The 12967-nt window shown below is 35.1% G+C and overlaps 2 protein-coding genes across 2 annotated transcripts; both read right to left on the minus strand.

Annotated features, from left to right (window-relative positions):
- Window positions 1–805: 805 nt before the first annotated feature.
- LOC147564454 (gamma-glutamylcyclotransferase 2-1-like) lies at window positions 806–3664 on the minus strand. Its single transcript, XM_086646450.1, has 9 exons — window positions 3220–3664; window positions 2620–2738; window positions 2430–2506; window positions 2024–2080; window positions 1852–1908; window positions 1704–1741; window positions 1491–1562; window positions 1320–1399; window positions 806–1220 (listed from the first exon to the last, which is right to left on the minus strand). The coding sequence occupies exons 2-9, from the start codon at window positions 2726–2728 to the stop codon at window positions 1021–1023; spliced, it is 690 nt and encodes a 229-aa protein (XP_086502576.1). The 5' UTR covers window positions 2729–2738; window positions 3220–3664; the 3' UTR covers window positions 806–1020.
- Window positions 3665–9733: 6069 nt separating this feature from the next.
- On the minus strand, window positions 9734–12593 carry LOC147564455 (uncharacterized). The gene is made up of 4 exons (XM_086665900.1): window positions 12476–12593; window positions 11998–12273; window positions 10673–10826; window positions 9734–10490 (listed from the first exon to the last, which is right to left on the minus strand). The coding sequence occupies exons 1-4, from the start codon at window positions 12527–12529 to the stop codon at window positions 9952–9954; spliced, it is 1023 nt and encodes a 340-aa protein (XP_086522026.1). The 5' UTR covers window positions 12530–12593; the 3' UTR covers window positions 9734–9951.
- Window positions 12594–12967: the final 374 nt, after the last annotated feature.

Below are 12967 nucleotides of genomic sequence, written 5' to 3' on the forward strand. Positions count from 1 at the left end.
GCTAATTGAGTATATCCGAGAAATACCCGTTATCCGATTTTAATAGGCGGTTTGATGTTTTTTTTTGCAAATTTTAAGGTTTCAATGTATGTTATTAATATTCTAAGTACTATATTTGAGCTTATAAACAATCTTAAAATATATTTAACAATAAATTTTATAACAACTTTTAACCTATACTTAATAACTTGTTGTGAATTTGATAATTCCATCTCTTTTTATTATTAAATAAGTTAAATAACAATAATTTGGATTTTGAATGAAGTATGGTATCCCGAATTAGTGTAAAAATGTTCAAATAACAAGTTTTAAAGAGCCGACAGATACGCGATACACAATAGGTATCCGTAATTTTTATGAGTTTTAGTTCCAAGTTCTTGTATTATAGAACCCGAACCGCTAGGAATCAAAACCGTAATTTCTTTAATAGATTTTCGGCTTCTGGAAAGTGAGATATCCAAGCAAGAACTCTTCATTGTTATAGAGAAGCATTTACACATGATGGCAACAAATGTAACGTTCACGTGTTGTAAATCAATCCCACATTAGTCGTGAGATGGGGTGTGGTGCTCCTCTTAAGAGGTTAAGCACCCTTCCCTAGTAAGACCCAGGTGTGCCAAAGCGAACAGTATCACTAGCAGCCAGAAGGCTGGTCCGCACCATCCAATAACAAAAAGTTTGTAAAGAACCTGCTAGGCTCCTATTATGAGCTCTACCATCTTTGTTCAGGTAGGCTGAGGCTAAAGACAATGCACCCATATACACCATTAAGCTTTTTGCTCGTTAAGTAATGAAATGCACATTATTCAGATAATATTTTTGGATTAGAAAAAGGAACACTTGATCAGATAATGTATCGTAATCTAATACTTCATACTACACCCTCTCATTCAGTACATCCATTACACATCCCTTACACCTCTTACGCGGCACAAAAGATTTTTGTTTACTGGGAGTATGTTAAGGATGCAAATGAAAATGTCTTGTTATCACTGTTCGAGGAAAAGTATCTTCTCATCTTCAGGAATCCATGGCAATAGCTTCCGCAAGAGGAACGACTAGTTGTAGAGGCGAGGGAGTTTGGGTTTTCAGAGAGATGTGAGGAGTATTCAATGAACCACTACCACCACCCAAAAACAATTTCTCCTTTGGTCTTCCAGTGAATGCAAGTACCTTCCTCACTTCATTCGCTAGCTCTATTATTGAATCATCCTCGTGACCTGTTTTCATTCACAAAGTACACCATCGTATAAGTACAATGCGGCAAAACCCAGTCCAATATATATGCCTACTGGGTTATTCTGATAAAGTATTCTCACCAATATCAGCTAAGGCCTTCTCTAGCTTGAAGAGATAGTCTCTATTATTTCCACACGGCCCAAAAGCAGTTGCAATTTGGCTGCGAAAATAAATCCCACGATAATCAGACGAATGTTTTAAAAGCATAAACAGGGTGAATGAGAAGAAAAGCCATTGTTTTCCTACTTCACCTTGCCATTTCTTCCAGTGGTGCAGGCCCTAAATAATACTTGTTCGATACTTTGTCAGGGGTGGATGTAAACCTGTAAATTTTGAAACATTCATTTTACTCAATTATAATAATTCAAAAAAGCAGGATTTTCAAAGAAATGAGAGCACTAAGGAGAACAGAATATCCGGTTAAAGCTGGTGCAACAGTATCTAAAAATGCTTAAAGTACTCACACAAACATTCCGGTTAAAGCCGGCTCAACAGTATCCTCCTACAAAGTTAGTAAACAGAGAGTAATAAAGATAGAGTCGATAAATGATCCAAAACATGACATACTTCAAAAGATCGAAAGATAGAAAGAACAAAGAAATGCAATTTCACCTTGTAAAAGTCTACAAATGTCTTCTGGTCGTACTCACATTCCCTTTTCTCTAAATACTAGAAACAATAAAAAGAATAGGAAATCGTTATACAATAAACTTTATATACTCCTATAATTTTATACTAAAACGTTTGAGAGTTTAGCTAGACTATGATTTTCTAAAATGAGTACCTCCATTGCCAATCTTTCCTTTTCGAGGCCTCCTCTTACACAGAATGCAGCACCCCACTGAAAAAGGTTTGATAAGAATTAGTTACATATGTACTCAAATACGATTCCTGCGATATAATGAACATATAGACAACAATTACTGATGTTATCCTGCAATACAATTATATATCAAAACATTCACTAGTCAAAATTGAAGCCCTAAATTGTACTAGAAGTACGGATGATCCCCTACGGTAGACTCGTTCAAGGCAGTGACCGGTTCTAGTCAAAAACGACAAATTGCTTCATCGTTACTCTTGCTCGTGGAATGTGGAATATTTTGTTTTTCTAATGAGGATTTGTTTTTAAAAATCTGAAATGACAGAATGTAGTATAGCTGAAAAAGTCAGAATAATGTTATACTTACACAAACATCTCCTTCACTGATTTCAAGGGTACACGTTCTTGCCGGGTGTTCAGGCGTACCTCTGTGATCGATACAAGCTGAAAGATGAAATCAGTAAAACAGTTTAAAATTGGTCCAAAATCGACTAAACATATAAATATATAAACAAGAATCTAATCAGACTAGTCACATATACATATATAGACAATACCTAAATCGAAAACCCTTTTGTAGTCCTTGATGAAGCCAATCACTTTTTCATCAAAATCAAATCCAGGGTTCCACACCAATGAACCATACCCAAAAACCCACAAGACCATGGTTTTATATCTGCAAAGAAAAATTACAAGATTTAAGCTCCTCTGTTCTCAACAATCAAATACCCATTGTTCATAACAAAATAGTATTAGGAAGAGGTATTTTTTTCATCTCAGATGGTGAAGGAGATAAACCAACAAACTAGATTCTAATCCCTTGATCTGCCTATACATATTAACAAACTAATAACTAACCCTCAAGTGATGAAAAACTGGTTTTAATTAGAGAGAAGTTAATCAGTAAAAAGGGTTTAACCAACTAATCTACCATAATTAGATATTGATTTGCAAGAAGAATGGCAATATTAGGGATTTATTAATTACAGATCTAAGTCATTCAAGAGTCAAGGATATAAATGTCTAAAGCAAAAATACATAAGATAGGGAAAATCCCCAAAACCCACAAAAGATATATAAAAATGAGCTAAAAGAAGTAGAATTAGAAAAAATGAAGAGAAATAATCTGAAGATGTGAAAAATCTCTAATGTCTTACCTAAAATTCAAATAAGTAAATTTGAAGAAATTCTTCTCCTGGGGTGTTTCTATGAATCACCAGGAAAATGGAGAGAGATTGGATAAGAACAAAATCCAAAGAGAACTCTTTCAATAAATATTGAAATTTGGGGAATCTTAGAAAGAGCAAAAGGATTCTAAAGATCTTAACTTTTCTTTGTCCTTAAAATCAAGTAGAGAGAGAGAGAGAGATAAATGCCGATTAAGGTTAGGGTTTTGGATACAAAACCCACAAAAACCTCCTAATCTCTCTTGTTTCTCTCTCTACTTTTCTCTTTCTCTCTCTAGTTTGTAGGGAGAAAGAAAGAGAAGAAAAAGGAGATAATTTATAGGAGGAAGAAATTGGGACTTGGATCCACGTATAAGGTGTTAACTTTCATGCCAAGAGGCACTTATCTAACTAGGTATTTATATATGTGTTTCTGAAAGATATTTTAGTCATAGATGAATTAGATTCATTGAATCTAGTCAATTTCATGACCAAATGAAACCTTGGTGGACGTTTTTAAACTAATGGCGCGGAAAGGTCGGTTTTTACCTCCCAAGAATTGAAGTGGGAAGGAAACAGTCGTCTTACCAGGTTCATTGTACATAGACGTATTTGGTCTCTCTTTCTTTGTAACATAGAGTTTAAAGTCCGACAAACTTATTACTATTTATATTTAAAAATCCAAATATATATTTAATAGTACATAATATATATACTAAAAACAGCAAAAAAAAAAACATGAAAATGAGAACGTTTGTGACTTTGTTTTTGTTGCAATGAGAATGCAAGCGACCTTGTTAGATGCAATTTATACTAGGAAGGAAGAAACATATCATTTTATTCAAAATAGTTTCAACCATCTTATCAACTAGGATTTTGTGTTAATTTTTATTCTCATTTTAAAGTCCCACGTATCATGACTTAAACTGTGTTTTGTTTTCTAATAGTCTATTCAAAATAGTTCCTATCATTTTGATGCATGGGATTCATGTTTTTAGCTCAAAACATGAGTTTCAATTTGAAAAGAAAATTTGTTTTAAGATCTGATTTACTTGAGAGACAAATACATCGAACAACTCAAAATATACAGGTAAATTCCGCATAATTAATACTCAAATTTCATATATTGAAAAAAATCAATTTTGTTTCGGCTTCCAATTTGCGATTAATTGATTTTTTTGACTCTGTAAGCCATTATCAGTTCGTTTTGGTCCCTGAACGCCATTTTTTTTTGTTTCCTGAAACTAAACTTTACGACGTTCTTATAAATAATTTGTTTATCCACATCATCTTTTTTCCTCTTCTGCACTTCACTCTCTCATACGCCCATCTCTCTACCATACCCCTTTTTCTTCATCTAAGAAGGTTGTCATTGACCTTTCACGAAAAATAAATTCTTTTATCTTTCTTTTCCCACCACAACCATTGTCATCTATTTATTTGTTATGATGAAAAGCATAATTACCTTCGAGAAGGCGTCATCTAACCCTCCCTTTAGCTTTTAGACAAGTGACGGGTTACTTAGCATTTTAGCAATATATTTATACTAATTTGATAATGCCCTATCCTTCAACATTTAAACATGACTTTGGGTCCATGGATTTTAGGCCCAAAATAAAATTCAAAAAGAGATTAAGGTCCAATCTTTCAAGAAAATAAGATTTTAGTCTTTTTCCCTTATGGAAGAAACATTGTTGCTATATAATGTATTATGTATAACACATATAAAAAAAATGAAATAAAGTATGTAACTTTAACAAGAATCAATAAACTAAAAGACACTGTAACTTTGACATCTAGACATACTTTAACTATACTAAATGTGTTTTGTTGTAGAAATATACGTAATTGATACTAAATAGTATATATATTGCGAAATAGATCGTAAGTTTGAAATCAATCGAAAAAATCTGAGAAAAATAAGAAAGAGAATTTTGGGGATTGGTTTTCAAAAGTGGATTTTTTCTTATATAAAAGATTATAATGGGTATTATGATTAAATAGAAATGATAGAGATCTGTTTTTCTATAGAGATTGGTCAATTTGGACTAAATATTCATTATAGTTATTATTTTGGTTTAAAATCTTATATTAATATTAGGGTGGACTAAATGTGTGTTTAGGTGTAGATTTTTGGACTAGGAACCCAAAAATTATATGACTTTTTATATGTATGTTGATTACTGATGAAATCAGGTATTGACCCGACAGCGGCAATTGTAAGGAATCACCAAGTGAGGTTCTCTTTTCAATCTCTAAAATATTTGTGTCGGTTTCTCCTCTTCACAGTGAACTCCAGGGCTTTAAGTTAGGGTTTCAAGCGGTTACACAACATCATATGGAAGCTTTTATAATGGAAACAAACCCTAGGGTTTTACTTGGAAGCTTTTATAATGGAAACAAACTCTAGGGTTTTACTTGATTATTTTACTGACAATGATCCGACGGTACCGTGGAGATTGTTATCGTATCTCGAGGAAATTAAAGCAACCGCGTCCACTATGAACGCCTTAAGTTTTGGCGGTGTGAGGCAAACCAACTGGCGCACAATATTGCGTCGCAGGCTTTGGCCCCGGTTGATCTTAGTATTAGAGTTTGGTCCTTCTTGTTGTTCATTCTTACATATTGGCCCAGATGGGTTTGTATCGCTTTTTGTTTCTTCGGGACGATTTGTAATCTCTTTTGTTTATGTGATGTTTGTTCTAAAAAATAAAGTATGACTTTTTATATATAACCACAAGTTCAATGTCATAAATACTTTTTTTTTTTTTTGCTTGGTTATGTGATCAGCCTCCGATGACTAAATCACCAAAAGAAGTTGTCAAAGTCAAACCCTAACAATGTACCTTTTGAAATGGGCAAGAGTCAAGTATTGGTGGAATATATATGCTACCACTTAAATCTTTTTTATAAATAAAATGACTAGATCTTTCTTTTGTTCACAATAAGATAATTTATCCTACAATATTTACCAACATTTAAATAATAGAAGTTCAAACTCAAATGTTACATCCACCAAGTTCCACAAAAAAAAAAAGTGTTACACATCCACCACGAAATAAATAAATGCATATCTCCAACTGTAATTTTCCAACTCTCATCAAAAAAAAAAAAAACTGTAATTTTCCAACGAGCCCACACCCACAATTGAAACACAATTAACTTGAGGCCGATGCAGGGATCTCACAAAATAGCTAAAATTATGAAGTTAACTTTTAGTGAAGTTAGTAGCTTTCGGACATAAAAAAAAATACGCATAAAGGAAAAAATATCCGAGCATAAACACTTATTCAATCATGATTAACTAAGGACAAAGTTTAATCTTCATCAAAAAAAAAAAAAGGACAAAGTTTACTAAATTGTCCCTTATCTCTAATATTAATTGTTACCTCACCTCAATCTAGGGTTGGGAATTTTTTAAAGTCCACAAATCCAAAATCCGTCACGAGTACCCGAGTCCGTTAGAGTCCGCAGAGACCCAAAATTCGAAGGCGGGTTTAACCCATCCGACCTGATGAAATCAACTGATCGAGTATGAGTTTTGAAGTGTTACCTGCCGCCTGCCCGATAATCTTTACTCGACATAACCCGCTTAATAATGTCATCCATTTATTCTATAATACTTATGCAAATTATATGTATGCTTGCTAGTATGTATTTATGTATGCATGTAATAAATATATATAGATGTATTATTAAAGTATTTGAAGTGTATAATATAAATACATATATTGTTGTCCAAGTGCGCAGTGCCCTTGCCACAACATTGTTAAGAGAAACTTAATTAAATTTTAGTTTCGTTAGAAATTTCGGTACCATCGAAATAGAAATATTTTGGTTATTTCGACCAAAATATTTTGAAACTTTGGTGAAAACTCGATCGCCCGATATCCGAAAAATTTGACGGACTTGGACGGATTTTGGCCACTAGGATTTCTTAAATAACCCACCTGATTAAACCCGAAAGCCCGAATGGACAGAGAGTTTCAAAGCCCGACTGGCTCGACTCGATGAATGACATAAACCCGACCGGCCCGAGCCGGACCGATTCCCACCCCTACCTCAATCCCACAAGTAGAGACAAGAAGATCACCTCCCTTCCGTCCCCTTCTTTAGTATCGTCTGACCCGAATGCCTTTTCGTCCTTGTCTAAGCGATTCTCTCCTTGGAGTCCTCCTCATCTTCGAGCAACAATTCCCAACCCACTTCTTCTTCCTTTTCCTCAAACAACAGGTTCTCCTCTAAATCCGACAACACCATCTATTTCTCAGATTTTGATGATGAACATTCCGATAATGACAATAAGACAAACTCCTTGCGACCCATTCACCAAGAAATCCTGCGATCAAAGAACCTAAAGACTCTATGAACCTCCACGAAATATTCCACAAGATGAGGACCGGGGGTTTCGTCACCAGTGCCACAAGATGTTCGATGCATTGTCTAATGATGATCTTACCCACGAGGCTTGGAAAGAAGCTAGAGAGAGAAGATGAGAAAGATAAAGATGAAGATAGTGGTGGCGATGGTGCATAGATGTTGTGACGGTCGGAAGTTATAGGGTTGAGGTGAATATGAAGAGTAGGAGGCAAGAGACAAATTTTTGGAGCAAAAAACAAATTTAGTCAATCTTGATTGACTGAGAGAATGATCTCAAATGCAAAACTCAATCTCAAAAACTCGAAATTCCACTTTTAGAGTTTTTTGTTATGTCTTTTGCAATGAAAAACTCAAACCGGAACATCAATGATAACAGGTCGAATGTGGAATAGAGATATCTAAAGAAGACACTCTATTTCTAGAGTACACTATATATTGAGATATCTCTAATTGCGAAACTTATAAATAATTAAATTTGAACTAATATAAAATCAAATCTTAATATATTTATAAAACAATTAATTATTTTTTTTTAAATTGACCAGCCAACATAAGTGAAAAAACAAGTTCGGAATTTTTGCATTGGAATCGCACAAAAATTAAAGCCCTTTATTTTTCGCATCGAAAACAAAAGTCTCAATTAGACCTTGACAAATAATACTAATTAAGATTTTATTAGTTTAGCTTTGTAGATGCTCTATGCCCCAAATATTTTAACTCTGCAGTGAGCTCATGCTATGTATCTAATATACTCATTGGTAATTTTTTTTCTATTGAGATGTTCTATAAACTTACAAAAATGACCATGAATCACAAGTTGAATCCACAACCCTTCAACAAAAAAAAAAAAAAAGTTGAATCCACAACAATTTTAGATTGTTAGTGGGTGGACCACTGCCTCCCCACAGACAAGGAAATCCTCAAGTGAAGGTCACCCTAGGCTAGCTAGAGTACATACAAAAGTAGACAAACACATTTTTGGACAAACTAGAGATTCTTTGATTCCACTGTATCCTCTTAACACTCCCTTACAAAAATATAGATTTTTTAAACATGTGATGTTTTATTCCCAGCTGGTCCAAGAAGATAAGAGTTGGTCCAATCCTTATCTCCATGGGGCCATTGGGGGAGGGGGGTACAGAAGTGACAAAACCCAACTTTAAAACTATTCACTCTCCATTAAAGTAAGGTGTTCTTTTGTACTACTGCATTTTGCTGGACTAATTAATTGGAGGTGAGGCCAGTCAAAGTATTGGGAGACCTCAAGGAGAGTCAGAACAGACTAACAAAAAATTACAGTTACATATCTCAGAAAAGATTTTTTAGTCCTAATTAAACATAACATTTGTCGTGACTTTACGCGTCTTTGTAGGACTTATAGGACCTAAGATATCATTGAAAATTGTCCATGATAATATATACAATCAAAAAATGATAACGAGAATCCACGAAAATCTACCACGGTCAATGAAAATGTACATGGACACGAAATCATGAATATCGAAGTGTTTATTTGAAGCCCCCTTTTCTCGCAATCTTTCTCCACACTCAAAATATTTCTCTAATTTTTCTTTCTAGAGGAGCACCAATAACTCTTTGAAAACTACCCCACAACAAACCAACTACTTACTACTATCAAGACAAACAGATGTGGGGTTAGCTTTGGGGGCAAACCTTCCACAAAATGGGAAAAGATTGAAAATGTTTTTTTTTTAATTGATGACCTTTGACTTTTAGGTGGAAGATTATACCTCTTACCACTCCAACCAAGGATTGTTGGCAAAATTATGACCTCTAAGTGGAAGACTATACCTCTTACCACTCCAACAAAGGTTTGTTGGCAAAATTATGGCCCATACAAGTTTCGAAACTGCGACCTCTAGGTGGAAGATTATACCTCTTATCACTCCAACCAAGGATTGTTGGCAAAATTATGACCCATGCAGATTTCGAACCTGCGACCTTCACTTCATATCAAGTTTAAGTGACGCTCTCGCCATCCGAACTAATGGACCAATGTTAAAGAAAACGTTGTTTACAATGACCAAAGGTGTAAACATACCCTTCAACAAAAAAAAAAAAAAAAAAAAAAGGTGTAGACATACCAACAACTAAAATAGGTGTAGACATACCAACAACTATCTCACATACATATACTCGAAACCCTAGAAGTTCGCATACACAGAAGCACCGTTCTAAACAAAACAAACCCAACAAGGTCACTCCCTCTAGGACTGACCACTTAATAATCCAACTATATGCCTCATTCAAACTACAGCAGGAAATAGTAAATTCAACATATTTCTAGCTAAACCCTGCACAAAATTGCACCAATTAAGGTGATTAAACCCAAGTACCTTTAAAAAGAGGAGCTGTTGAAGCAGTCTCACCAAACATCATGACCAAATCGGAACAACATCGATGATCATCACCTTCTTCCTTTTCTTCTTCTTCTTGGGTCTTCAATTCTAAACCCAACTCCTCTTCTATGTCATCAGATGCTGAAATCAACAAGAACTCGCATCCTTCATAGTTCAAGAAATCTGGTGGATCGGCCGCGGAATATCGTTTCTGACCAAATTGACCTTGTAAATGTGCTGGAAATGCTGCTCTTCTTTTGTTCTGAAGTCCTCCAAATCCTCCTCTTCCTTGTTGGTTTTGATCTGGGTTCTTGATTTGTATTAGAAATGAGCCTTCCCTTTCTATGTTGAGGGATTCTTGAGGTTCGTTTTTTGAGTCCTCGGATGGAAATTCAAGCTTGTAGATCAAATGAGTGTGTGTTCTTTTTCCTGGGTTGTGTCGTAATATTCGATAAACTCCTTCGGCAAGTGCTCTTGCTGGAGAATTATGTCGATGACCTCTTGTGGCCGTGTCGTACTCCTCTATAACAAATAACCGATATATATAACGAACACTTATCAGTACGATAATCAAGCATAAACTAGAAATTGACTCATCTTGTAGAAATATATATATTCATAAAAAGGACATAATTTGGTGCAATCTAAACTTGATGGTAACGGTAAACTGTAACAAATGAATTTGTGAAGTAACTTGATAGTACCTCCTTTTAGGGCAGTCTTTATATCATCAACCTTGGTAGTGACCATCTCGACGAATCCCCAGTAAGGTCGACCTCTCTTATTGCTTGGATCAGGAAGGGTTTTTCTACCCATAACAATGAATCGCAGCAGCGGCTCCTTCTCAATGTTCACTTCCTGCATTTGTTCAAATCAATCAAAATTTAGTGCCAGATTTCGGTGGAATCTACCACAAAAATTTTGTAAGTGCGATTTTGTGTCAGTGGATTGAAAATCCGAAAAATTTCGGCTATATCAGCCGAAATGTTCCAACATTTCACGACCAGAGTTATTAGAACGAGAAGGCTCTGGTCCTTATACACATCTGCTAGGTAAAGTTACTAGCAAGGAGTGAAATGTCGAAACATTTCGGCCGACATGCCAGAAATTGTTGGGTTTTCAATCCACCTGACACGAATTCGCACTTACGGTCAGATTTCGGTGAAAATCTGACACGATTTCGAAATAAAGATTTAGGGTTTCGAATAGTGGATTCTGACAATTTCTTTCAGAAAAAGATAAAACTATTGAACTGAAAAAGTGTAAAGATAAGATTTGGATTATTTGGTATGTGATTTAATCTTTGAATGATTCTACAAGACCCTAACACATTAGAAGTGAAAAGTCCACTCATACATGTCCTCTTCTCTGTTACATTTTTGTTGAGTTCTTCAATAATGGATATTTGGTTCGTTTTTAACCTTTCAATATTTAACCCCTAAATTAACTGAATAAGTAGTTAGTTCTTCAAGTAACCCCTAATTTTACCCTGTGGTTTAACTTTAACCCCTAAACTAATAGACCTACCCACATTTTATTGCTCATTAGCCCTCTAATAGAGGGTTAGCCCTATAATTAACAGAAATAGTTGCACATTAGCCCTCTAAGTGACAATTTACTAGAGATCGACCCTCCAATTGAGGAATGTGTTGCAAAATTAGTCCTCTAATTGTTTTTTTTTGCAGATTAGTCTTGTAAGTAACAAACTTTTTTTTGGCACACCAACTCTCTAATTGAGAATTTACTGCAGATTATCCCTCTGAATTAACATAATTTATTGCAGATTAACCCTCAGTCTCTAGATTGTCCAAATCATTCTGTATTTTTGTATTTTTATTTGAACCGAAAGAAATCAAGTCTTCTCCTATTTTCAAAATAAGTAGTAGTTATTTTTGACAAAAATCATAGTTTTGCATAGGAGATGCGCTTAGTTAGTGGGTTATACATCAACCATTGCAGTTACTTATTGCAATCTCTTATCATGCATGCATATTCAGAAACAAGAGATTATAAAAGTAATTTATCGTACCTGGCTTCCATGACCACCTTTGCTTCCTTTTTCACTGGAACCTTCATCATCTTTCTCACCAAAATCTGACGACTCTTTCTTCCCAGTATCCTTCTTTTCATTATCATCTCCTTTCTTAGCACCTTCCTTGCCTGAATCAGACGACTGCTTCTCTTCAACTGACTTCTCACCGGATTCCGGTCTAAGTACTATATACAACCTTTGTACATCATCAACACTATGTGCTTCTTCTTTGTCAACTTTTGGTCTGTAGAAGAAAAATATTTCCCCTCTTTCCTACAACAACAATAACAATATATATATATATATATATATATATATATATATATATATATATATATATATTATATATAACAACAAACACAAAATATAAGTCAAATTCAATTGTCTATATAAGTTCAATTCTCAGAATACTAGTCCTGATATCAAATCTTGTTGTTCTGAATTAAATGTTATGGTTAGAGGAAGAGAGAGAGACCTGAATCTCAACTTTGGGTTCATCTCTAGTTTTGATTTCTTCCCCTTGTCCCATTATATATCTCCTGGGTTATTTTTGGTCTCTTCCAAGCCCCAGACTCTTGACCGGAGGAAGTATTATATATGGGGTGGCTAAACTTCATTTTTTTACTTTTGCAAATAAAGTAAAGATTAGTAGGTGGCAACAAATCTGCAGTTACCAAAAATACGTGGAGTAGTTTCTGGGAGTGAGTAGGAGAGGACGACACCTTTTATGATTCAATACCCTCCTTGTCATGGTCCCGCGGGTCCATAGGGTTGGAGAAATGTCCCATATCCGACGCATTCACCCGAGTCCTATAAAACGCACCGAGGTCTAACCTATTCTGGGTTGTACCCGCCCGGTCTGATAGATTTTAGTGGGTTGTCCCGCCCGAACCCGTTGTAAATGTCGGTCAAAGACGTGTGTGGCCACTTATATAAACTGCCGGATGGGTTGTCGGCTGGCTCCTTT

Source organism: Eschscholzia californica, unplaced genomic scaffold (genome assembly GCF_041429995.1).
Source record: "Eschscholzia californica isolate CP2 unplaced genomic scaffold, dmEscCali1.0.p SCAF_1, whole genome shotgun sequence".
Classification (NCBI taxonomy): Eukaryota; Viridiplantae; Streptophyta; class Magnoliopsida; order Ranunculales; family Papaveraceae; genus Eschscholzia; species Eschscholzia californica.